This window comes from Sinocyclocheilus grahami, unplaced genomic scaffold (genome assembly GCF_001515645.1).
Source record: "Sinocyclocheilus grahami isolate Dianchi unplaced genomic scaffold, SAMN03320097.WGS_v1.1 scaffold196.1, whole genome shotgun sequence".
NCBI classification, from domain to species: Eukaryota; Metazoa; Chordata; class Actinopteri; order Cypriniformes; family Cyprinidae; genus Sinocyclocheilus; species Sinocyclocheilus grahami.
The window spans coordinates 1,704,113-1,729,963 of record NW_015505375.1 but is presented as its reverse complement, the minus strand read 5'-3'; the positions used below and the strand labels follow the sequence as shown (position 1 = coordinate 1,729,963).

Genomic DNA, 25,851 nt, shown 5'->3' with positions numbered 1-25,851 from the left:
TATATATATATATATATATATATATATATATATATATAATATTTATAGAGTTTTAGCTTTTAGTTTTAATTACTTTTTCTTATTTGTAAGTCGCTTTGGATAAAAGCGTCTGCTAAATGACTAAAGGTAAAATAAAGTAAAAGTATACATAAATACACACATATAGTATATATTTTGAAAATATTTACATGTGTATATACATTTATATAATTATATATAAATATATTTAATATATAAACATAACATATTTTTCTTATATACATGCATGTGTTTGTATATATATATATATATACACATAATAAATATACACAGGACACACACATATATTATGTAAACAAAAAATTTTATTTTGGATGCGATTAATCGCAATTAATCGTTTGACAGCACTAATAATAATTATTATGAATGTAATGTTTTCTAATTATTTTTTAGTATAGATTGATAATTGGTTTTCCCAGTATTTGTTTTTAAATAATGATAATAATAATAGAAATAATAATTCTGAAATATTTATAATCCCAAGAAAAAAATATTGGTCAAACCAATTAGCAATGACATGATATTATACAATATAAAAGCTAACACCTTGGGATCATCTCCTTACTTTTGGCCTCACTCCCAGGAATCCACTGCAATTAGATGCACCACACTTGCACACCGTCTTCCCATTGCCCAGACACTCAAGGTTATAGTTGAATGTTAACTCAGTGCCTTGGAAGAAAACATGTTTAAAAATGCAAGGCTGCACTACAATGTTTTCTACATAAAAATGAAATTTGACTTACCAGCAGGGATATCTGTAAGCGCAAAAAGCCCAACACGTGTGTCTCCGTTGACCGTCCATTTTTGCGTCTCGCAGTTTGGCTGACAACTGTGGTTCATAAAACGGGCTTCATTTCCCTTGGGCCCGGCATCAATAATTCGATCCTTCCAGGAAATACAAAGCAACATATTAAGTTTCCAATAACAGAAAAATTAAACTAGTGGTGTAATCTCACCTTGTCCAATGTAAGCATGTAGAAATTGCCGATATTGTTCTCCTGAGCATGTTTAATCCGGGCACGACATTCTTCCTCATCAATCACCTCTCCAACATATTCGTTAACAAATCCTCCCTTGGGTTGAGCATTGAAAACAAAGAATTTGTTAGAAAGCAGACTGGACAAACTAAAAGCTATTTACAGTGGGGCAAAAAAGTATTTAGCCACCAATTGTGCAAGTTCTCCCACTTAAAAAGATGAGAGAGGCCTGTAATTTTCATCATAGGTATACCTCAACTATGAGAGACAAAATGAGGGGAAAAAATCCAGAAAATCACATTGTAGGATTTTTAAAGAATTAATTGGTAAATTCCTCTGTAAAATAAGTATTTGGTCACCTACAAACAAGCAAGATTTCTGGCTCTCACAGACCTGTAACTTCTTCTTTAAGAGGCTCCTCTGTCCTCCACTGGTTACCTGTATTAATGGCATCTGTTTGAACTCGTTATCAGTATAAAAGACATCTGTCCACAACCTCAAACAGTCACACTCCAAACTCCACCATGGCCAAGACCAAAGAGCTGTCAAAGGACACCAGAAACAAAATTGTAGACCTGCACCAGGCTGGGAAGACTGAATCTGCAATAGGTTAGCAGCTTGGTGTGAAGAAATCAACTGTGGGAGCAATTATTAGAAAATGGAAGACATACAAGATCACTGATAATCTCCCTCGATCTGGGGCTCCATGCAAGATCTCACCCCGTGGGGTCAAAATTATCACAAGAACTGTGAGCAAAAATCCCAGAACCACACGGGGGGACCTAGTGAATGACCTGCAGAGAGCTGGGACCAAAGTAACAAAGGCTACCATCAGTAACACACTGCGCTGCCAGGGACTCAAATCCTGCAGTGCCAGATGTGTCCCCCTGCTTAAGCCAGTACATGTCCAGGCCTGTCTGAAGTTTGCTAGAGAGCATTTGGATGATCCAGAAGAGGATTGGGAGAATGTCATATGGTCAGATGAAACCAAAATATAACTTTTTGGTAAAAACTCAACTTGTCGTGTTTGGAGGAGAAAGAATGCTGAGTTGCATCCAAAGAACACCATACCTACTGTGAAGCATGGGGGTGGAAACATCATGCTTTGGGGCTGTTTTTCTGCAAAGGGACCAGGACGACTGATCTGTGTAAACGAAAGAATGAATGGGGCCATGTATCGTGAGATTTTGAGTGAAAACCTCCTTCCATCAGCAAGGGCATTGAAGATGAAACGTGGCTGGGTCTTTCAGCATGACAATGATCCCAAACACACCGCCCGGGCAACGAAGGAGTGGCTTCGTAAGAAGCATTTCAAGGTCCTGGAGTGGCCTAGCCAGTCTCCAGATCTCAACCTCATAGAAAATCTTTGGAGGGAGTTGCAAATCCGTGTTGCCCAGCGACAGCCCCCAAACATTACTGCTCTAGAGGAGATCTGGATGGAGGAATGGGCCAAAATACCAGCAACTGTGTGTGAAAACCTTGTGAAGACTTACAGAAAATGTTTGACCTCTGTCATTGCCAACAAAGGGTATATAACAAAGTATTGAGATGAAATTTTGTTATTGACCAAATACTTATTTTCCACCATAATTTGCAAATAAATTCTTTAAAAATCCTACAATGTGATTTTCTGGATTTTTTTTCTCATTTTGTCTCTCATAGTTGAGGTATACCTATGATGAAAATTACAGGCCTCTCTCATCTTTAAGTGGGAGAACTTGCACAATTGGTGGCTGACTAAATACTTTTTTCCCCACTGTATATATTCGGTTTATGTAGGCTATATACTGTATTTTATATACAGTACCAGTCAAAAGTTTGGACACACGAATGGGAAGCGTGTCCAAACTTTTGACTATACTGTACTATAATATAGCCTACACATAAAGAATATTGGCAGATATATCGGTATCAGTCTTTGTTTACTCCCTGATATCGGTATCAGCCCCCAACAAAACCCTATCGGTCGTGCTCTAATATACGGACTCATACACATATGTGGGGGAGGCCCTAATTATTCCTGGATATTAATTATATACTGTACTAGTGGTGAAGGGAATTAATCTGGCTTTAGCTGCACCTCATTAACTCTCAGGCTGTCTATCTTGGGCCACAGAACAGGCATTGTGGGGCAGAATGCTGTCTGTAAGGGCTTGGGAATTCCTTTGAGTGAGCTTGGACTGGTCATGTGACCCTCGGCTGGGAGGCCTATCTGGGGTGATTGCTATTTCTGTGGGTCTGGGACATAAGCAGAACCAAGGTCTCCTATTTATCCCTCTCTTTCCCCTCTCACTCATCATTTTGCCCGTCCTTCTTTTGTTTCTCTTTCTTTCACACTCTATCTCTCTCTTACATACACCCTGACAAAGGGACCCCCTGCTGAATGAGGCTGTTGTTGTACAGTTACACATCATTGTGCTTCTGTATGTGTGTGTGTTTTGCATCACAGATTCTGGCTGTGGAATTCAGATGTGGGAACAGCCTCGTTTCGGTTGTTAGCTCAGAGCTCTGAACATGGACATTGCACAACACCACGTTATCGAATAAATAAGACCACCTCCCCCTTTAGACAGGCTTAACTTTATGACTGTATTTTTAGTTTCTCCTCTTGTTCATCTTAACCATTTACTCCTGTTCAAAAGATTTGGGTCAGTAAGATTTTTTTTTTCTTTTAAAGGGGTCATATGATGCGATTTCAAGTTTTCCCTTCTCTTTGGAGTGTTACAAGCTGTTCGTGAATAGATGAGATCCCTAAAGTTGCAAAGACTATAAAGTCTCAAACCCAAAGAGATATTCTTTATAGAAGTTAAGACTCATCCACGCCCTCTTAAAACGCCTCGTTCTAACACGCCCCCACATGTCTATGTCACTGTGTGGGACACTTTGCATAACACCGCCCAAATGTTCACGCAAAGAAATAAGGCGTAACTTTGATTCTCGCTGTAGTATTGTTGCCACCGCCATGTTGTGGAGATGCTGTGTGTTTCATTGCGAAATGAAACTACTTTGTTTGGTCTTCCAAAAGAGGACACGACTAGAAATCAGTGGTTAAGTTGTATTAACACTGTTCCACCCAAATATTCAGATGTGTGCAGCGCATTTTATGTAGAACTGTTTTCTGAACCTGGGAGAGTAGACTACAATGCCGGCTGCGAGCGGTCACAGACTGTAAGTACATTTTCATATTTAAAGGATTTGCCACTGACGATTCAAACGCGAGTTTTGAGCAGTGTAGAGTAGCACTTGTTGTTTGTTATTTCTCCGATCACAAATGCAAACATGGTTTTATGTTTACGCGGCGCGATGCAACGCGTAAAAAGACAGTATAAATCATTATAATCAGTAATTATGTCCCACTGGATGCAACAAATGCCTAGTTTATAATTGGTTTTAATGGTTTTGTTTCGAATCTCCGGGACACGGCATCACAGTATGTTAAGGGGCATAACATTTCCGTCACACGCTTGATGTATTCGGCCGATCACAACGCACTAGATAGCTGGCCAATCAGCGTACACCTCGGTTTTCAGACCGATGAGCTTTGTAAAAATCGACACGTTTCAGAAAAGCGGGGCATAGAGGAAAAACAATAATGTACAGTATGTGGAAAATAATGTTTTTTGAACCTTAAACCGCATAAACATGTTTCATTACACCAAATACACAAAATAATGTTCTTTTTTAGCAATATCATATGACCCCTTTAAGTATTTTAACTCCAAATTGTCAACATTTAATGATTCAAAATGGTTATAAGAAAATCTTCAGGTTTTTTTTTTTAGACAAACATCACAATTCTGTCAGAGAGAGAATGAAAGAGAGTGTGAAGGGCCTTGGCTTCTTATCAGCACATTCCTACCCTGTGGAATTGTGTGTGTCTGTGTGTATGTGTGTAGGGCAGATAACTCAGTGAGTGCTCATTGGGTCAGTGCAGTGCTGATTTAAAAACTCCTGTGGCAAGGCCAGAATCTGCGGCCTGGTTATCTTCCCTAACCTGCAAGCGCTTTGCCACTGCAAACTTAAAATAAAATGTGTGTGTGTGTGTGTGTGTGTGTGTGTCTGAGTTAAGAGTGAGAGAGAGATAATCCAGTCAGTGCATACGTCTTTACCATGCTTTGAATGAAGAGGTTATTGACTCTAGAGGTGGGTGAACTGCTCTTGAAGGAGTCTTATACTTTAGTGAGTATACAAGAAGACGTACTTGAAGGGTTTATGTGCTGTTCCGACTGTTCTCCATTTGTGCTGTCAGCTCAGAGATGTTTGGTTGAGTTCAGATGACCTTGCTATGAGGGTGCCTGCAAAACACTGTGGCAATAAAGGGTCAGTTAGCATGTTCACCATGTGCCATGCTGGGAAAGAGAAGGTCTTATCAGAGGGTCTTGCTTGTTTAAACACATGGAAATTAGCGAGAGAACTGAGTCACTCATGGACGTTTTAGACTATATAAGGTCTTTTATGCAGTTTTGCCACATTTGAGTTGTTTTTTAGAACTCATGATCTCTACTTTGTGTAGCGAGACTCTGCAGGTTCTGGTGGATCTACCAAAAATGGTCACTTTAGGTTACTACGTAAATCAGGAAACCTTCTTAAGATGCCAGACACATGAGGTGTGAGATGGAGTTCAGTGTCCTGTATTTGTATGTTAGTGGTTTGCTGGCTTTTTCCTGCTGATGATGGCCTTTCTCAGGCTGTGAGGACGTTTAAAAGAAGCGTGGACATGGTGGAGATTAACTTTTTAATCCTAGTGCACAGGATTAGAGGTTTTTATATTTTTATCTCTACTTCTTCTTTGCACATCAAACATTCAGTCTGTCTGCCGTGTTAGTAAAACATGAGATCATGTTCTTGCAGTTAGTGCTTAATATCCTTTTACATTTCTGTGGTCTTTTCTTAAAGGGGTCATATGATGAGATTTCAAGTTTTCCTATCTCTTTGGAGTGTTACAAGCTGATTGTGCATAGATAAGGTCCCTGAAGTTGCAAAGACTAAAGTCTCAAATCCAAAGAGATATTCTTTATCAAAGTTAAGACTCTGTCACGCCCCCCTAAAATGGCTCGTTCTAACACGCCCCCACATATCTCGTTCACTATGTGGAAATATTTGCATAATGCGCCCAAATATTCACGCAAAGAAAGAAGGCTTTAAGGGCATTTCTTCTAGATTTTTTCAATAACATTCAAAAGTTTGGGGTCGGTAAGATTTTATTATTTTTTTTTTTAAGGAAGTGCCATGTTCAGCAAGGTTGCATTATCTTTTATAACATTAAAAATATTTTATAATTTTTTATGACATTAAAAATGTATTTAATGTCATCTGAATGATGATCAAGTTTAAAACATCCCATCTAGGTTGGTTTAATGTGCAATGTCAAACATAACTTGATTTTGGCAGTGTTTGGGAAACCTGATGACCCATTTTGTACTCATCGCAATTGTTGCTACTGTAGTGGTACTGGAATTGCACACATCGTCTTTAACTGTTCGTCTTAGAAGGATGTGAGTTGTAAGGGTAAGGTAAGGATCATGTGGGATCAAGGGTAAGGATAAGGAAGGGTAAGATGGTTCAGAATAAAACTGTCGCCTCTGGTATTGACTTCATCAGCTTTTGTGTACAAGATCGACAGATTGAGGAAGTCTGTAGCACTGCAATTTGAGAGTGTGTTTTCAGTAAGCTCCACGTGTGTAGATGTCTGAAGGGTGCTTCATCCACTGGGAGTCAGCAAGAGAAGCAGATAAAGTCGCCATGGTTACGCTTACTATTATGACATCATGAGGATGCTGCTGGCATGCTGTTCCACAGGAGGAGCCGGCTTCTGATTGGCTGACAGTGATCCTGCATGCTTAAATTTGAAAGCTTCTGAAGCATGACAGAGGCAGTGGCAGCAACCCCCTCCCTGTAGGCCAGTCTTTCTGTTTACTGTTTCACTCTCTCTTTCTTTCTCTCTCCCGCTCATTCACGGCTGCCATAGGCTATTTTTAGACTTTGATTGTCAAGAACTGCTTAACCAGATTAGATGTCTCTCTGTTTTTCTCTGTTTCTCATTTTCTCCCCCTTGGCATCATGTGGTTATTATGATGCATCTCTGTTAGTTTGTTTCAACTTTGCTATTGATTATAAGATAATTTTTATTGTTTGGGTGCAATGATGCTTTGCTTTGACCCTGAAAATCTAAAGCAGCACATTAAAAGGATACTTCATCCAAAAATAACATTTCTGTCATTTACTCATTCTTATGTGATTGCAAACCTAACTTACGTTCTTCTGTGGAACACAAAACAAGATCTTTTAAATAATGTTGGTTACCAAGTTTTGGTGCCCAATGACTTCCATTTGTTTGGACAAAAAATATCTTCTTTTATGTTGTACAGAAAAAAATCAGTCATACAGGATTAGAATGTCATGAGGATGAGTAAATGATGAATGAATTTTAATGAACCATCCCTTTAAACCTACTGCTAGGTCTTAATGTCTCTATGGCCATGGCTGTGTCGCCTACTTTGGCTATTTGAGCTTAGTCAGTGGGAAGGACAAAGAATAAATGGGCAGATTGTTAGGATTTAATGAATGTCTTTGGATTTATGGATTTATGAAGAGAACCAACTGAAAACAGCAGAGCAGGAGATTGGACAATGATTTTCGTTGTTCATTCTCTCATAGTCTTTTCAAAATCGAACACTTTCACCATCTTTAGGCTATATGATCTAATAGTGTTAAGGAACTGTTCTTTGATTAAACACCTTCACCATCTTTATATGATTTCATAGTCCTAAGGGACTTGTTTTAAAGGTTTGAACAGTCTTTGCTGTTTGCCACTAAACTGGTATTTACAGGGAATTGTGGGTCACACAGCTACTCTGAGATTTGCATAAGCTAACCTTCCTGTTTCTCTGGAAAAAAGCTTTTTAGAAGTCACCAGAGTGAATGGCTTGAAACGGCATCTGTGTTGAGGACTTTGCATATACCGTATTGGTAATTTGGATGTTTTTATGTTAAGACATTTTACATGTTTCATATATTTTAACACTATATTGTTGACATGGTGTTCTATATCATTAGCACAATGAACAGGAAGCCGACAGCACAGAGAATCATAGGTCTGCAGAACAGATGCAGAGAGCTCCTCTGAATCCAACTGTTAAAGGATTACTGCGTTTAAGATGGATTTGGGCTGTATATGCATGCCAGTGTGTTATGAGTGTGTGCCTGTCTAAGCTAATGGCTGTTTGAAGAGAGAGAGTGCGTTTGTACAGCTTTTCAGGGCACAGCCCAGGGACCAAAGCAGATTGTGAGGAAAAGGGGAAAAAATATGGAAAGATCATGTGACCTTAGCATGTTTTAAAAATAACACTGAAGAACAGAGAATAATCCTGCTGACCCATCAGTGTGAATATAGGTTAGAGAAGCTATGCTTTATTTTGGATTGCATCAGCAAATTGCAGAATGATGTACAAATATCTAAACACCTGGTGACCGTCTTTGTGTGTATTTTACTTAAATTTACAGGATTTCATGGAATTGAAGGGCCTTCTGTGTCAGTGACCTGACAATGCTAATGGTAATTTTGTTTAGCATCTCAACCCTTCAAAAAGAATTGGTTGTTAAAGCATCTGTTGTAATTAGGGGTGTGCACAAATAGTTGGAAATTTGAATATTCGATATGTAATTATTATTCCAAAAAATAAAAGCACTATTCGAATTTTACTATGTTTTGCTTTGCTGGCCGTAAATATTATCGAAGCTACTTTAGAATGACCTTCACTTTTTAGAACCAGATGGTGGTGTAATGACATCTACCTCCAGGGGCTAATAAGCAACGCTAACCAGCACACCTTGACTTCTTTCACGAGATCTGTAGCAGTGATGCTTCATGTTGTCCTTGATCATGTGATCTCAACTGCAGTGGCAGAGGATGGGGGCATGTCCCAGAAACAAAGGATTAATAACAGCGATTGAGTGATTTGATGATCATAGGTGGCTCTTTGTTCAATCCTGGGTTATAAATCCTGGAAATGAACTTGATGGTGGTGATCTGGTGTTAAATCTCAAAATGCTTGTTGAAATTCATTTTCAAAAACACACACTACTGTTCAAAATAGGGGTGTGAACCTACACTGGTCTCATGGTTTGGTTCGGTTACGATTATCATGTCATTGATTCGGTTCAATTCGAGATCACGACGCATCACAATGCATTGACGATGCACTGCATCCTCAATTTTACTTCACGTACTCAGTTTTGTCAATAAATACAAGCAGTCAGATATATGATCTATACGTTGCTTCTCAAGTTAGTGGTATTACCCCCTGCATATTTTATTGTGCGTGACATGATTTACACTTCTTCTGTCTTCTCCAGGTCGTGCTTACCAGGTTGTTCATAAATGCCGAAATGTGCCCAGATGTCGGCTTTTAAAGTAGTTGGAGCATTTTTTATTACTCGCACTCGCGTCTCGCCTCCCTCCGCCATTAGGCGCGTTCGATTTGAAGCGCCACTGTGCAGAATGATCAGTGAATGACATAAACCGTGAGAGCGATTCGAAAGCATAAGGATCTGTCTGCTACTTATCGCTCTCGCGGTACTTACGATTCGATACTTACACATACGATTCAAGCTGAACGCGCCTAATGTATGCTACATTATGACAAAGCACATATGCGAAAATTACGTCAGAAAAGCATCAGTACGTTATAATCGGTTATGGTCTATTACTGAACCGATACCGAATCATCCTCGTCTGCATCGTGATGCATCGTAGAAACGATTAATTTCGACACCCCTAGTTCAAAAGTTTGGGGTTGGTAAGATTTTTTAATTGTTTTTGAAAAAAAGTCTCTTATGCTCACAAAGTCTTTTTGTGACCATCATTACTCCAGTCTTCAGTGTCACCTGATCCTTCAGAAATCATTCTAATATGTTGGTTCAAGAAATATTTCTTATTATTATCAATGTTGAAAATGGTTGTGCTTCTTTTTGTGGAAACCAGTGTATATCCCTGTTGAATAAAAGTCTTAATTTCCTTCTAAATAATAAAAAAAAAATCATACTTACCCCAAACGTTTCAAATTATTCTAAAGTAAGGAAAAAAAACTGATGCCAAAAGGCAATTGTCTCTTTTAACTGTCAGACTTCCATTCAGCCGCCATCCTGCATTCCTTCATAGTAGGGATGCACCGATATGAAATTTTGCCCGATACCGATTATTCTTTATTTTTGAAAGCCGATAACCAATATGTTGGCCGATAAATCTATATCCAAATTGTTATATACTTTTTGAGAGCCTGATTACAAAAAAGGTCTCATCATTAAAAGCCACATCCCAAACACTTCAACATAAGCAGCCTAGTTTGAACGGTGTACGTTTTAAAAATATTTTTACTCTCCCATTACCAAATTTAGTCATAAAAAAGTCTTACAAATAAATGAAATTATGCATAAATAATGCAAACAAGTCACTGGACATCATTACACGTGTAAAGAATCAAAATGAATGTGCCATAGATCAATAAAACGGAATAGCCTCTGCACGGACAATAATTTAATGATTTTAATTACTAAACCATATTGTTGATGAAAATAATAAGAGAAAAATACAAGTGGTTGTTGTTATTAATAATGTATCAATGATTTTGAAAAAGTAACAAATTAATACCACTGTTTTAAATAGCAGCCGTTGAGCTGCGCGTGCTGAAGCTGAAGCTGAATGAACATGGTAAACTGAAGCGTTTTGCTGGCAGCTTATTTAACTCAAGGAAATGCATCCTGAGATTAATATTAATACAACATAAACATAATATTACAACTTATATATGTACAAAATGATGCAGTTATTGCGTGCTATAGTCAGAATGTGTGATCCTGTTGTGGATGCGCTCTTCCCATATCAACGCGCTGAAACACAGCAACTAAACCCAAAGAATGCTCAACGCTTTATTATAATAATGTTCTCATTAGAATGTTATATACACAACATTCCCAATCATAGTTATTAATGTTGTGCACTGCTGTTTGAGCTGCGTGCGCTGAGCTAAAGACGATCACCGGTAAACACCGGAAAATAAGCTGAAAACACTAACTGAAAAACTTTTAGTGCTTTTCTATAGTATTAAGCCTCAAATGTCAACTATACATCGGATTAGTTTCTCTTTAAATAAAAAGGTAAAAATATTTTCCTTACTAGTATAGTAAGGAAATTCCTTACTAGTAACCATAGCGACAGTGACCAAAGTAAAATCAAAGATGTGACGTCCATAAAACTGAAAGTCTTATCACTTTCTGACATGACAAGAGTCCAGTCGAGCCGCAAGTTCTTTAGTCAAATCTTTAGTAAAAAATGTACAGGTGTGAGTTCGGTTACAGAATGCAGTTGTCATGCTCGTAAATAACCGAACTGTGTGTGAACGTAACCGTATTAAGGACTCAAAAACAGGACTGACAACCGTATTCTGCTGCTGTGTGAACGTGGCCAATTAGACCACTTGCACGCTAGAGAAAGCTCTGAGGGAGCGTTTGATGGATAGGATTGCGTAAGATCTTGAGGGTGTAGGAGAAGCCAGGTCAGTTTGAAATCAAGCAGAAAATCAACAAATTGGATTTCTGAAAGCACTTCAATTCCCATTGTATTCCAGTTTGTTTGAACTTTTAGTTGCATCACTTTTGCAAATTTGCATTTGAAAACTTGAATTGGTATGATTTATGTCTTAACACAATGTAAGTGCCCAATAGAGCCTTAAATAAAGTGATCTTTTGCATGAGTGTGTGTGTCCTTGTAATAAACACATACTGTAGTTCACTGCAGTAGACAGCATGAATGTAAAGAAGCTGCAGGTATCTGTGTGTGTGTTTTGCAGCTTTAGGTAGCAGACTGCACACAGTTCAGGGCTGAGCATGAGCAACGGTGTCTAATTTCCCCCATCACATGAGCAACGGTGTCTAATTTCCTCCATCACTGACACCTCCACCACGTATTGTGGGTGTGTTTCTCTCTCCCTCCCTCCTGCACTCTCTCACACACACCACACGTACAGAGGAAGAAGCAGAGAGGAACTACTATTGCTGTGGGAATTTTTTTATCTTTACACAAAGCAGGATATCATCTCTCTCTTTGCCTGACGCAAGTGTACATCCATCCTAAGAACATATGGAGTTGCTGCCTGTCATCCTAATGAGGGATCTTTAGTACGCCGGAGGAACAGGCTCTGTGCTCACACACAGCCGCCGGCCACCTGACTCTTTCTGTGTGGATTTACATTAAGCGGGCAAGTGCACAGTACACCCCTGCAGTCTCTATGGATCTTGGCTGAGACGAAGAAATGCATGGAGAGACACACAGATCTTTGTTTTTATAACCTGATTCAACCAACTACCGCCCTACTGTGAGTGTTGCACTCTGCAGCAGAGAGGATTATGCCATTTTCCACGTTCAACAATGTTTGTACTTGTATCTCTAAATGTGTTACACAGAATTTGTGGATGTTCTCAGATTTCCAGAAAAAAAATCCAAAAACAATAGATCTGTCTGTGATATGTTTGAGAGTAAAAAAATGCTAGAGACCTGTCCTTAGAAAACATCTGCAATGTTGTGTCATCTCAGGGAATGTGAAGTCGTCAGATTTACTGATCACTGCTTGTGCTTTGCAGGATGGGCTGCAGTAAAAGTGGCCTGTTGTGCAACTAAGACTGGATTTACACTGTCAACCAATTGCATTTTTTTTCTTTAGATCGGATTGTGCGATTTAGAAAAATAATTTCTTTAGATAGATCTTTTGCATACGTGCCCACAGCAAAAAACATGTGGTGGTTGGTCACTTTCAGATGTTGTTTTGATGCATCTGATATCTGTCCATCCCATCAACATTTGATCTCTCTGATTCTCGTCTTATTCGTACATGTTTCATCATTGTTAGCCAACATGATTTGAGAGGCTTGGTCTGGTGTAAATTAGGCATGGGCCGATTACCAGTTTCAAGGTATACCGCGATTTAAAAAATGTCACGATTTCAAAACTGCTAATATTTTCCGTTATACCATTCCTGCGGTATGCACTGTTTTTCATGTCTCCTCAAAGACTGAAAGTGTAGGAATCCCTCAGGTTGAGTGCAGTGTAGAGAGTAACACGACCCTCCTCCTGTTGGTGCGAGCGAGCGGTCAGTCACGTGTGTGTAGGACAGCCGAACTTAAGGAACTTCCCCTGGAACTCACGCGATCGGTAACCGGCCGTTTTTTGTCTTGTTGCAAGCAACTCGTCTCTGTTCTGGACTTGCACAAACTGCGTTACAATGCAATTGTTTTCCAAAATGTAATTTATGTGAAAATATGAAGTCTGTAAACGCCCGTTAACACAGGCCAGAGACGCTGAAGACGGACGCACTGAGAAAAATACTGTAGCAGGCAGATCACTCACTGTTCTTGATGCGCAAACTATTGGAAGAAAATCCTCAATATTGATTTGGGGGTTTATATGAATGTTTCTGAGGGAAAAGTCTTCAGAAAAGTTTACATGGTATTTTCTTTTCATCTCCTCTCTGTATAGTTCATATTAAAGCAGTGTTTCAGCACAGCTGCTGCTTTGTTTAAAGCGGTAACCAAGGAAACGCCGTATCTGGTGTTCCAGAAGCGCCTCCTGCTGTCAGAGAGTGAATATGCGTCTCATTCAGCTCATCTGCTGTTTGTTTCGTTCAGGCATGTAGTATAATTTCACAAAGCTAGTCAGAACATTCTGTTTATGCTTCAAATTGGGTAATTATTCAATCAAATTATGTATATGAAATTATATAACTAAAATTAACTAATTACAGATTTAGGTTAAATAAAAATGTCGGTCTTTATGTTTCTTCTTTTTAGGAAACAAATCAAAGAAAAATAAACAAATTCTACTGTTTCTAATATTCTGTATGTTGCTCAAAAGCTAAATATATTGTGTTCAGCTGAATTTTTATTTATTTATTTTATTATTATTATTTTTTTTACCCAGTCATTTAAAAATAACACATTTTAGAGCTGTAACGGCAATACTGTGATACTGTGAAACCGTGATATTTTTGCGTAAGGTTATCATACCGTCAAAATCTCATGCCTAGTGTAAATCATTTGCCCCTGATACAGGAGGGGTGTGTGTCCACCTCTTACTGGACCAGTCTCCTGTGCATTTCTCTGATTGTCTATTGTCTTAATTTTCTCAATCTGTTGGGTGATGCAACTATTCAAAACCATTTTTTTTTTAAATAGATCAAGGATATACAAAATGGTCATATTCAGTGACCCTTCTGACGACTACTGGTAAAAAGCTAACTAATGATGCCAGATAAAATTAAACACTCTGTAATTAATACTTTTATTCAGCAAGCGTGCAAATACATTTTTTTTTTCTGTTTCAGATCATTTCTGTTATTTTCAGTGAGATGTTATTTTTTCCGAATTCATCAAGTAGCAGTTTCCTCAAAAGTATTAAGCTGCACAACAGTTTTTAACATTGATAATAAGAAATGTTTTTACTGGAACCAAAACCGTATTATTCAGCTTTGCCGTCACAGAAATAATTTACACTTTCAAATATATTTAAATAGTAAACGGATATTTAAAATTGTAATAATATCTTTACTGTATTTTTGGTTAAATAAATACCGCTTTGGTGAGCACAAAATACTTTCATTCACAGACATTTAAAAGCCCTTTTTTTAACAGTAGTGAATGTCTTAAGTTGATTTAAGTAGACAAAAAAATCAGGACTAAAACCTCTCTGGTCTTTAGTGCACTCAGTAATTGCTGACATAGGCCCTGTCCCAAATGCCCCCTAAGCCCTTGCAGCCTTTTTTCAGGTCCATGCTTTGAAAATGTAAATGTCACATAGAAAACACATAGCAGCTACTCATGTTTGCCCTTAAGTGTCATAAAAAGACAAATGGCACAGTGGCCATAGTGAACATGTTTTTGCTTTTGCTTCATGTGCTCAATTACAGTTTATATCTATGCTTTCTCTCTGAACTTATAGAGCTTAGTGTGAGATTTGGTCATTAGATTTTTGTCTTTTTTTAAATATTCAAATTATTCATAGGTTGTTTTTCTTTTTGTGATGTGTACAACATTGTGGTCTGTTTTCAGTGATGTTGGTGGAGTTCGAGGCAGTTCCCGTAACGGCTTGGGTGTTTTCTTTTAAAGTTGAAAATACTCCCTGCAAACAGGAAGGAGCTTCCTGCAGTAAATTCCAGCTCTTGGTTGCGTCCTGTCCAGTCCAGTCAGAGCTCTGCTAACACTCTAGTGTCAACTGTTTCTTCCTAAACATGCAACTTTCTTATAACAGGCACACAGATATTCTAGTCAATATTCTAGGTGAGATCTGTGACTTTACTGAATCATCGGTACAGTAGTTTGTTTGAGGCTCAAGTTTCTACAACATGAAAATGCAAGAAACAAAAATGCAATTGCAAATTGGAATTGAAATCTAAATGAAAATATATTAATGAATGTGAACCTGCTGTTTCAGTTTAGCTGTTTTTACAGCAGGTTACCCGGTTTGGGTTTATCCCAGAGGAAGGCTAATGGGTCATTTCCTGTTCAAAGCAGAAAGGACATGGTCAGCACCTTAACCGACAGGAGATTTAAGCAGAAATGAGCCTGAATGTCTAGAAGGCAAACAAAGACTGAAAATTGCTCTTTAATTGCTGCAGAATATGCCAAGATTTCATTTATACATGTCATGCCCTAATATTTTTATTTGAAGTCTGTAATTTGTGCTTTAATGTGGAAAATAGACAAGCATGTGCATTTGTGTGTGAGTGTGGCTTCTATCATACTGACATTTGCATCATCAATAATAGATTAGTGGTTCAGGTTGAAGTTTCTTTCACAGTTCTACGTTACTACTCTTACATCTGCTGTTTATGATCTCCTCCACACTAACACACTTCTCAGTCTCCTTTTTTGAGATGGCTCTAATTTCAGTGGTTGGAGCAACTGAGAAGTTTCATAGGAAAGCAAGCCAGGCTATGTTGTGTTAATATACATGTGTATTTATTTAATGTAGATGTGAGAATGAGTTTGCTGGAATGTTCTTTGAGAGAGAGTTCAGTTTACAAGCTCTGGTACATCTGGACCTCCCTGCTGCATTGCAAACCAGTCAGTATTATTCGAACACTGCACAGAAACTTGTATTTAGACCGTAAATTATAGCTATGCTGTTTTAGTGTGTGCTGCGGGGTCTAACAACCAGGACACTCATTAATTTAACAGCTATGAGTGCCGCAGCTCACTAGCAAAAACACCCTGAAACTGCTTATCGTTATCAAAATCCAAGGTGCTGCTAAACAGCAGCCGGTTTCTGCATCAATTTTATCGATCCAGTGAGAAATCACTCAAGAGTATTAGTGCACCACCTTTTAATCTGCTTGCCTGTTTTAGTGAAGCTGTTGGCCCAGAAAAGATGGTAGCTGATCTACTAGAAAGCCTCTCAGTTTCACCTGGCTGTCAGAGCTCACTATTAGCTGTCTATCTGGGCTTTTTGAACCCCTACTCTCTTTCTGGCAGGTCTGATGTCTACTTGAAACAAGCAAGAAGACTCTTTAGTGGAAGAACGATTCTTTGGCTCTGAGCGGGACTGCCAATGTCTGCGTTTTTTTCTTGGCGCAGCACTATTTCAGCTAGGCCTGAATAAACGTGAATGTATAAATACCCAGGCGTTCTTGTGCACAGAAAGACTTATTGTTTTCTGCTGCTTGTAGGGAATTATTAGATCACCGCTGCGTTTTAGACTTTTTTTTTTTTTTTTAGTCTTGCAAAATGAGACCGGGTTTTGATTTGCCTTCAAGAGATTTTGTTTGGCTGCAAAAAGAATTTACATTTGTGTGGGCTAGACAACTATTTGGGTGAAAAATCTGAAAATAGATTCAAAATCTATAATTTAATAGGAATAAAGTGGAATTTCAATCTCAAATCGGTCGAATCTGCAGAGGTTTCTCTTAAGAAGTATTTTAGGAGTCAGGTTTTAACTCTGTTGAGCTGCACACCACTCAGATTTCAGAACAGTGTGTTTACTCTGAGCTCTGTGTTGTTGTGATTAATTAAAAGATAATCTCATCAGATTAGAGAATCCGAAGTGCTTAGCCTGACTCATTTAAATGGCCTCTAACACTGTGAAGTGAATCTCCTGCCTGACTGTTACCTAACCCCACACACTCTTGACAATCAGCTTCCATATATCCATGTTTTCTCAGCAGAAATGAAATTCCAGGAGTTTAAAGGGATAGATCACTCATAAATGAAAATTGTCATGATTTATTCATAGGGATGCTCATATTGACCATTTAACCATTAACCGAAAGTAAGAATTTTGACCGATTAATACTATGTTAAATGGTTTAAAAGGTTTTTGTAACAACGTTAAAAGCCCAGGGAAGTAGGAGGCAGGAACCGGCGAACATTTAAATATAACACTTTAATCATCAAATTAATGAACACAAAACGAAAGTAAAAGCGGCAGCCCCTCACGGACAACTGCCACATAAAACATAGTAAAACAACAACATAAATAGTCCAGGCCTGGTCCTCTCTCGTCCTTCACTGTCGTTACTCCTCTTTTTATCCTCTTCAGTGGGGCTTGAGACCGGTTGATGAAAAGTCCCAAACTGCAGATTGATGGGATTTTTGTGATAGCATGATGGTGTTATTTGCTGCAGGTCTAACAGTTAACAGGCAGCGCTCCTGTCTATCCGCACAGAATGTCGACATGTTACTTTAAAAAATTGTTTTAATAAAAACTAGACACGTTGTCCACTAGGGGTGTCGAAATTAATCGTTTCTTCGATGCATCGCGATGCAGGCAAGGACGATTCGGTATCGGTTCAGTAATAGACCATAACCGATTATAACAATTGCATATGACAAATATTGCATTTTTCTGAAATAATTTGTATTCTTCATATTACTTATATGACTGGGTATCTAAAATGTAACTGAATAAGTCAGAATTAAAACTTATTCGTAAAGTAAGATCTGGGAGATCAAACATTTCGACACGCAAAGTGAATCGCGTACGTGACTGGACAGAAAGTGAAGCTTCATTTGTCATTGTTCACGTGATTTCTATGACAGTTAACAACACAACACAAGCTTCGAATCGAGGCTTCATCTAGCACGCCCATTTATTCTCGACACAAGCTCCGATTCAAATGTCACATTACTAACGGGATAATACCACTAACTTAAGAAACCAGGTTAGGTACAGTTCATATATCTGACTGCTTGTATTTATTGACAAAATTGTATAAATTTGAAAATTGAGGATGCAGTGCATCGTCAATGCATTGTGATGCCTCGTGATATCGAATTGAACCGAATCGATGACATGATAATCGTAACCGAACCGAACCGTGAGACCAGTGTAGGTGAGATCCTACACCATGTTTTATCAGCAGAAATGAAATTCCAGGAGTTTAAAGGGATAGATCACTCATAAATGAAAATTGTCATGATTTATTCATAGGGATGCTCATATTGACCATTTAACCATTAACCGAAAGTAAGAATTTTGACCGATTAATACTATGTTAAATGGTTTAAAAGGTTTTTGTAACAACGTTAAAAGCCCAGGGAAGTAGGAGGCAGGAACCGGCGAACATTTAAATATAACACTTTAATCATCAAATTAATGAACACAAAACGAAAGTAAAAGCGGCAGCCCCTCACGGACAACTGCCACATAAAACATAGTAAAACAACAACATAAATAGTCCAGGCCTGGTCCTCTCTCGTCCTTCACTGTCGTTACTCCTCTTTTTATCCTCTTCAGTGGGGCTTGAGACCGGTTGATGAAAAGTCCCAAACTGCAGATTGATGGGATTTTTGTGATAGCATGATGGTGTTATTTGCTGCAGGTCTAACAGTTAACAGGCAGCGCTCCTGTCTATCCGCACAGAATGTCGACATGTTACTTTAAAAAATTGTTTTAATAAAAACTAGACACGTTGTCCACTAGGGGTGTCGAAATTAATCGTTTCTTCGATGCATCGCGATGCAGGCAAGGACGATTCGGTATCGGTTCAGTAATAGACCATAACCGATTATAACAATTGCATATGACAAATATTGCATTTTTCTGAAATAATTTGTATTCTTCATATTACTTATATGACTGGGTATCTAAAATGTAACTGAATAAGTCAGAATTAAAACTTATTCGTAAAGTAAGATCTGGGAGATCAAACATTTCGACACGCAAAGTGAATCGCGTACGTGACTGGACAGAAAGTGAAGCTTCATTTGTCATTGTTCACGTGATTTCTATGACGGTTAACAACACAACACAAGCTTCGAATCGAGGCTTCATCTAGCACGCCCATTTATTCTCGACACAAGCTCCGATTCAAATGTCACATTACTAACGGGATAATACCACTAACTTAAGAAACCAGGTTAGGTACAGTTCATATATCTGACTGCTTGTATTTATTGACAAAATTGTATAAATTTGAAAATTGAGGATGCAGTGCATCGTCAATGCATTGTGATGCCTCGTGATATCGAATTGAACCGAATCGATGACATGATAATCGTAACCGAACCGAACCGTGAGACCAGTGTAGGTTTACACCCCTATTGTCCACTGAGGTATGCCTGCTATTTATTTTTATGTCTGATGGAAAAAAACAAGACTATGCCAGAAAGCGCATAGAAGGATTCAGTGTGTTTTCTTTTTGTCTTGATCTTAATTTGTGAATTATTTAAGTGATATATATTTAGTGTGGGCCTATTTATTTTTTATTTTTTTTATTGATATTTTATTCTGTTTTTCTCTGTACTCAGAAGCGCTGCAGGTGTGTGATAATTTGAGGATGTGTGAATCCAGGTTTTGTTGTTGCTCTGTTGCTTTGTATGCTGCTTTTTGCACGTTAAAATAAACCCGTGAAAAATATCTATTTGTATTTTTAATGCATCACAGATACTTGTCCATTCTATTTTTATTTAATGCTAATTTATTATTCTAATTTTATCAGTTAACGGTTAATGTTTGGATAATGAGCAGCAGTTGTCGGTCAGGAAAATTAACCAAAATGAGCATCCCTAGGTACTCGCTCTCATGCCTTACAAAACCCTGTCATTCAACTTTGAAACAAAAATGAAAATAAGGTTTTAATGAAACCTTACAGAATTCTGTCCCTCAATTGAAGGCCCATTACACTAAAATGTTGGCGCTTCAACATTCATAAAGACATTGCAAATGTAATTTAAATGAATTGAGTGGTAATCCAAGTTTTCTGATGAGACACAATCATTTTACATGTTGAACAGATTTAATTTAGGATTTTATTTCTAAGTTGAATCAATTACTGATTGATTCAAATACATAGAGCTCATCAGAAATGGTACACGGAAGCACACTTGATGCACGAGTAAACCAATGAGGTTTGTTCTGTTTTTTTTTTTAACCATCTTCATTTTGAAGATTATTAAAAGTCTTATCGGTTTGTAACAATATGAGGGTGAGTAAACGATGACAGAACTATCTGTCACAGTCATCAGCTGGTGCGCCCAAGATGGCCACGAGAGGACACTTCTGTGTCTTTGTGTGAGTACACGGCTTGTTGTGTGTTTGTTGGTGCCATGTGCTCTTCTGTCTATTGTCTAACCTCCATCTTGCCCATCTTGTTACCTAATTATTGTTTATTTGCCTCACCTGCTTTCCATGACAGTTAACAACACAACACAAGCTTCGAATCGAGGCTTCATCTAGCACGCCCATTTATTCTCGACACAAGCTCCGTCCTTTAAGGCTGGAATACACTACATGCATTTTCAACACTGAAATGTATTTTAAAACACTAGTCAGGCTATGTGAATGATTACAGAGAAACACTCGTACTCGGGCCTCGTACACTAAACTAAGAATCACACACTACCAGACTTTCATGTTGTTCAGAACAAACTCCTGCAGAAACATGCACCTCATTGCTAGGAGACACATGGCAAATAACAATATGTTTTTTAAAATTAGCTTAAAATATCATGGTTTAAACATATTTGATATCCTCTGACTGGGCAGATTTATCGTCTGAAGCTAAAAATCAGACTCTGTGCCCATCTTACACTACATCATTTTCTGTGAAATTTGTCAACTCAGATCTTCAGGTTGGCACTGATTTTTGGGGTGTATTGTTTACTTGTCTAGACTGTATAAAAAAAAAAAAGTAATTTAGTGTATTCCAACCTTTATCGTTCCACTCCTGACCTTGCCTCAGCTTTCACGCAGGCGTAATGGGGCCATTCTTCTGAAGCCTGAACAGTCTGCTGTTCATCCGCCACCAAGCACAAGAACCCCTAGGCCTCTTTCTCTCTATTTCTGTCTGTCACATGACTCACTGCATGGGCATTTTTCTCATGGTTGAGGCCCCTTCTCTTGGCTCTTACAGTACGATGAATCCAGCACCTCTGACCCTACAGACAGATTAAAGGAATGTGTGGATGAGGGTCAGAGGAGGGGATAGAGGCACGGTGAGATTGTGGGAGGTGGATGCCGTTCAAATAGGTCAGATCCTCTCACAATAAAGCCTGACCATGAGACAGAGGGGTAGAAATGGGGGCATTAACTAAATATTGCCTCAGTGCCAATTAGGACCATAAATGAGATGCTTGCTAAGCAGGCATTGCCTGCATTCAGGCATTCAACATTGCCTCTAAACAGGTCAGAGGGTTAAACTGTGTTTTCAGTGAAGATATGCTGGATGTTTAAGTTTGATGTACAGCACACAAGGGGTGGGTGATATGGGGAATATTCATTGTGTTTTATCATGATTGTTCTGTTATAGAATTAAGCATTTTTAAAGAATATTTGTTTAATGTTTTTTCATATTAAAATGTTTTATCGTAGTCTTATATTGACATAAGGAAATATTTTTCCTTATGTTCATTTAGTGAAAAAAACATTTTATAAATGTAATTAGACATACACAATGTGTGCACTTGTTGTGTGTTTGTTGGTGCCATGTGCTCTTCTGTCTATTGTCTAACCTCCATCTTGCCCATCTTGTTACCTAATTATTGTTTATTTGCCTCACCTGCTTTCCCTTGTTACCTTCTCATAGGATAAGAACACGCAGTCTCATGAATAATTTAAAAGACACCGACGTGTCATCGGTGCACTATAGTCCATTGCCGCATCACAAATTGTGACATCAACACGATGTAGATTTAAAACCCGGAAGATGAAAATAGCGCAAAAACGCTTCAAATTAACCAGTTTGCTCCAATAGTTAAAATTATTGGATGCTAGCATTGTCTTCTATGATGTGCAACACAAACACCTCTGCTAAAATCTCAGAAAAAGAAAAGTTTGGGGTTTCATAACCCTTTAAGGCTGGAATACACTACATGCATTTTCAACACTGAAATGTATTTTAAAACACTAGTCAGGCTATGTGAATGATTACAGAGAAACACTCGTACTCGGGCCTCGTACACTAAACTAAGAATCACACACTACCAGACTTTCATGTTGTTCAGAGCAAACTCCTGCAGAAACATGCACCTCATTGCTAGGAGACACATGGCAAATAATATGTTTTTTAAAATTAGCTTAAAATATCATGGTTTAAACATATTTGATATCCTCTGACTGGGCAGATTCATCGTCTGAAGCTAAAAATCAGACTCTGTGCCCATCTTACACTACATCATTTTCTGTGAAATTTGTCAACTCAGATCTTCAGGTTGGCACTGATTTTTGGGGTGTATTGTTTACTTGTCTAGACTGTATAAAAAAAAAAGTAATTTAGTGTATTCCAGCCTTTTATCGTTCCACTCCTGACCTTGCCTCAGCTTTCACGCAGGCGTAATGGGGCCATTCTTCTGAAGCCTGAACAGTCTGCTGTTCATCCGCCACCAAGCACAAGAACCCCTAGGCCTCTTTCTCTCTATTTCTGTCTGTCACATGACTCACTGCATGGGCATTTTTCTCATGGTTGAGGCCCCTTCTCTTGGCTCTTACAGTACGATGAATCCAGCACCTCTGACCCTACAGACAGATTAAAGGAATGTGTGGATGAGGGTCAGAGGAGGGGATAGAGGCACGGTGAGATTGTGGGAGGTGGATGCCGTTCAAATAGGTCAGATCCTCTCACAATAAAGCCTGACCATGAGACAGAGGGGTAGAAATGGGGGCATTAACTAAATATTGCCCCAGTGCCAATTAGGACCATAAATGAGATGCTTGCTAAGCAGGCATTGCCTGCATTCAGGCATTCAACATTGCCTCTAAACAGGTCAGAGGGTTAAACTGTGTTTTCAGTGAAGATATGCTGGATGTTTAAGTTTGATGTACAGCACACAAGGGGTGAGTGATATAGGGAATATTCATTGTGTTTTATCATGATTGTTCTGTTATAGAATTAAGCATTTTTAAAGAATATTTGTTTAATGTTTTTTCATATTAAAATGTTTTATCGTAGTCTTATATTGACATAAGGAAATATTTTTCCTTATGTTCATTTAGTGAAAAAAACATTTTATAAATGTAATTAGACATACACAATGTGTGCAAGGCAAGTGCTTTAGTCTGTTTTGAAACTCTCAGACCTACTGCAATAATTTATCCAGCCTGGCATCTACAGTACAGGAGTGAAGGAGCAGAAGAACAAACCATTCACCTCAGCTCAGGGTTAGAACTATAAATATCCTCTGCCCTTTCTCTCCCTGTCTTTATCATTCCCTCTCTCTTTCTCTGTATCTTTCCCTTCTGACTTGTACCAGCGCAGCTTGTTCATGTTGTAGCAGTTTGTTTATACGGTGTGTGCATTGAAGGCAGAGACATGTTCACATGTTCAAGCATGAGTGGGAGAGCGGTTATCTGTTTGGCCAGACAAGAGAAGTTGAATGTCTCAGGTGCCCGGGGCATTTCGGGCAGGTGTTCTTTATAGTAATCACATCACTCTGTTCTATTTGATGGGGATCCTGTCTGTGTTATCCATCTTATTCTTCAATGCGGAAGTAAGCCTATGGGCGAGACTTCCAGTTACACTGGGTTTTTACAGGCTTCATTTATGCTTCTGTTCTAAAATGAGGATAGTAGCTCCTGATAATAGCTGCTCCAGTCTTTGTAGTGTTGTTGTTTTAGTTGTGTATGTGTTTGTGTTTGGCGTTCATGGTCATAGTCAGCTTTGCAGCACTGTTTAGCCCTCTGGCAGCCTTTGCTTAGACCAACACACACACGTACAGATTTCCTTCAAGCATAGAGTGCTGGTCTGGTAAAGATGCTTAAGTCCTGCAGATCATAGAGGTCAGAGTAAAATCACCTCATGACAAAGAGGAGAAATACCTGCTGATACAAACTCATTGTCTGTCCTTAGACTTTGTCCTAACTGACCGCTTTCTCTCTGTCTCTATCTCAGAGTACAACAATGGAGGAAACTGTAATATGGGAACAGCACACGGTGACTCTTCTCAGGGTGAGTGTTCAACATTGTCTCTTTTTCCTATTCTCATATATATATACAGTGGGGAAAAAAAGTATTTAGTCATCCACCAATTGTGCAAGTTCTCCCACTTAAAAAGATGCGAGAGGCCTGTAATTTTCATCACAGGTATACCTCAACTATGAGAGACAAAATGAGAGAAAAAAATCCAGAAAATCACATTGTAGGATTTTTAAAGAATTAATTGGTAAATTCCTCGGTAAAATAAGTATTTGGTCACCTACAAACAAGCAAGATATCTGGCTCTCACAGACCTGTAACTTCTTCTTTAAGAGGCTCCTCTGTCCTCCACTCGTTACCTGTATTAATGGCATCTGTTTGAACTTGTTATCCGTATAAAAGACACCTGTCCACAACCTCAAACAGTCACACTCCAAACTCCACCATGGCCAAGACCAAAGAGCTGGTCTCTCATAGTTGAGGTATACCTATGATGAAAATTACAGGCCTCTCTCATCTTTTTAAGTGGGAGAACTTGCACAATTGGTGGCTGACTAAATACTTTTTTTCCCCACTGTATATATATATAGACAAAGTAGTATCTAATGTTAATTTTGGCCATTTATCAGTTATTAGCCATAACATGAAAATAATTATACGCTCATATATGTATTATAGATATTAACCAGAATATTAATATTAGTGCATTCCTACTTTTTCTTTTAGTCTTTCTTCCCTCCCTCTTCTCTCTACTCTTTTGGGATGGCTAATTACAGGATGTGTGGTCATTGAGTACACAATAGCCAATGCCCCAGATGGCAGGAAGCAGTGTGTGAGAGGACAAAATGCCTGCTCTGCACCACTTCCTGTTCCTTTTCCTCTTCCTGCATGTTCCTAGGCTCAAACCTATCTAAACCAGAGTCTGAGAGATTATGCGACAGTCAGTTGGGCACTGCATTATTTAAGCTCCTCCTTTTTTAAGAGTTGAAATACTGTGGTCACTCACACACATCTTGGATTGGTTTCATAACCTGATGTCTGTGTAACACTTCAGTTCAGTCAGTTTTTTGATGCACTGACAGCTGAGACAAGATAACAGGTGTACGAGGGCTAAGCCTTTTACTAGGGACTTTATTATAGGTGGAATCTCTTTAGCTGTGTCATTCGGCACCTGGCTAACAGTATTACATAGCTGCCTCTGTTACTATCCGCAAAAAATAAACAAGGCTATATTCTTTCCCCCTGTGATTATATGTGCTCCTCACCTCAGGGCTCTATGCTTACTTTTCTTTTTAGGAGCACTTGTGATGCACTTGTGTCATGATGAGATTAATGTTTTAAATATAAAATTTTGAATATAGATATATTAAATGATTTAAATAACTGAAAAGATACTTTAAAAGTGAAACTAAAACTGCCAGCAGGTGGCGGCAAGTCAC

At 38.5% G+C, this 25,851-nt stretch overlaps 1 protein-coding gene across 9 annotated transcripts in view; it reads left to right on the top strand.

Moving 5' to 3' along the window:
• tjp1a (tight junction protein 1a) overlaps positions 1 to 25,851 on the top strand; it is a 137,151-nt gene that overhangs the window by 68,715 nt on the left and 42,585 nt on the right. For all 9 annotated transcript variants that reach the window (XM_016285368.1, XM_016285369.1, XM_016285371.1 and 6 more), the window contains one exon: positions 24,389 to 24,445. In XM_016285368.1, coding sequence (XP_016140854.1) covers positions 24,389 to 24,445 — 57 coding nt within the window. The remainder of the gene's footprint in view (positions 1 to 24,388; positions 24,446 to 25,851) is intronic.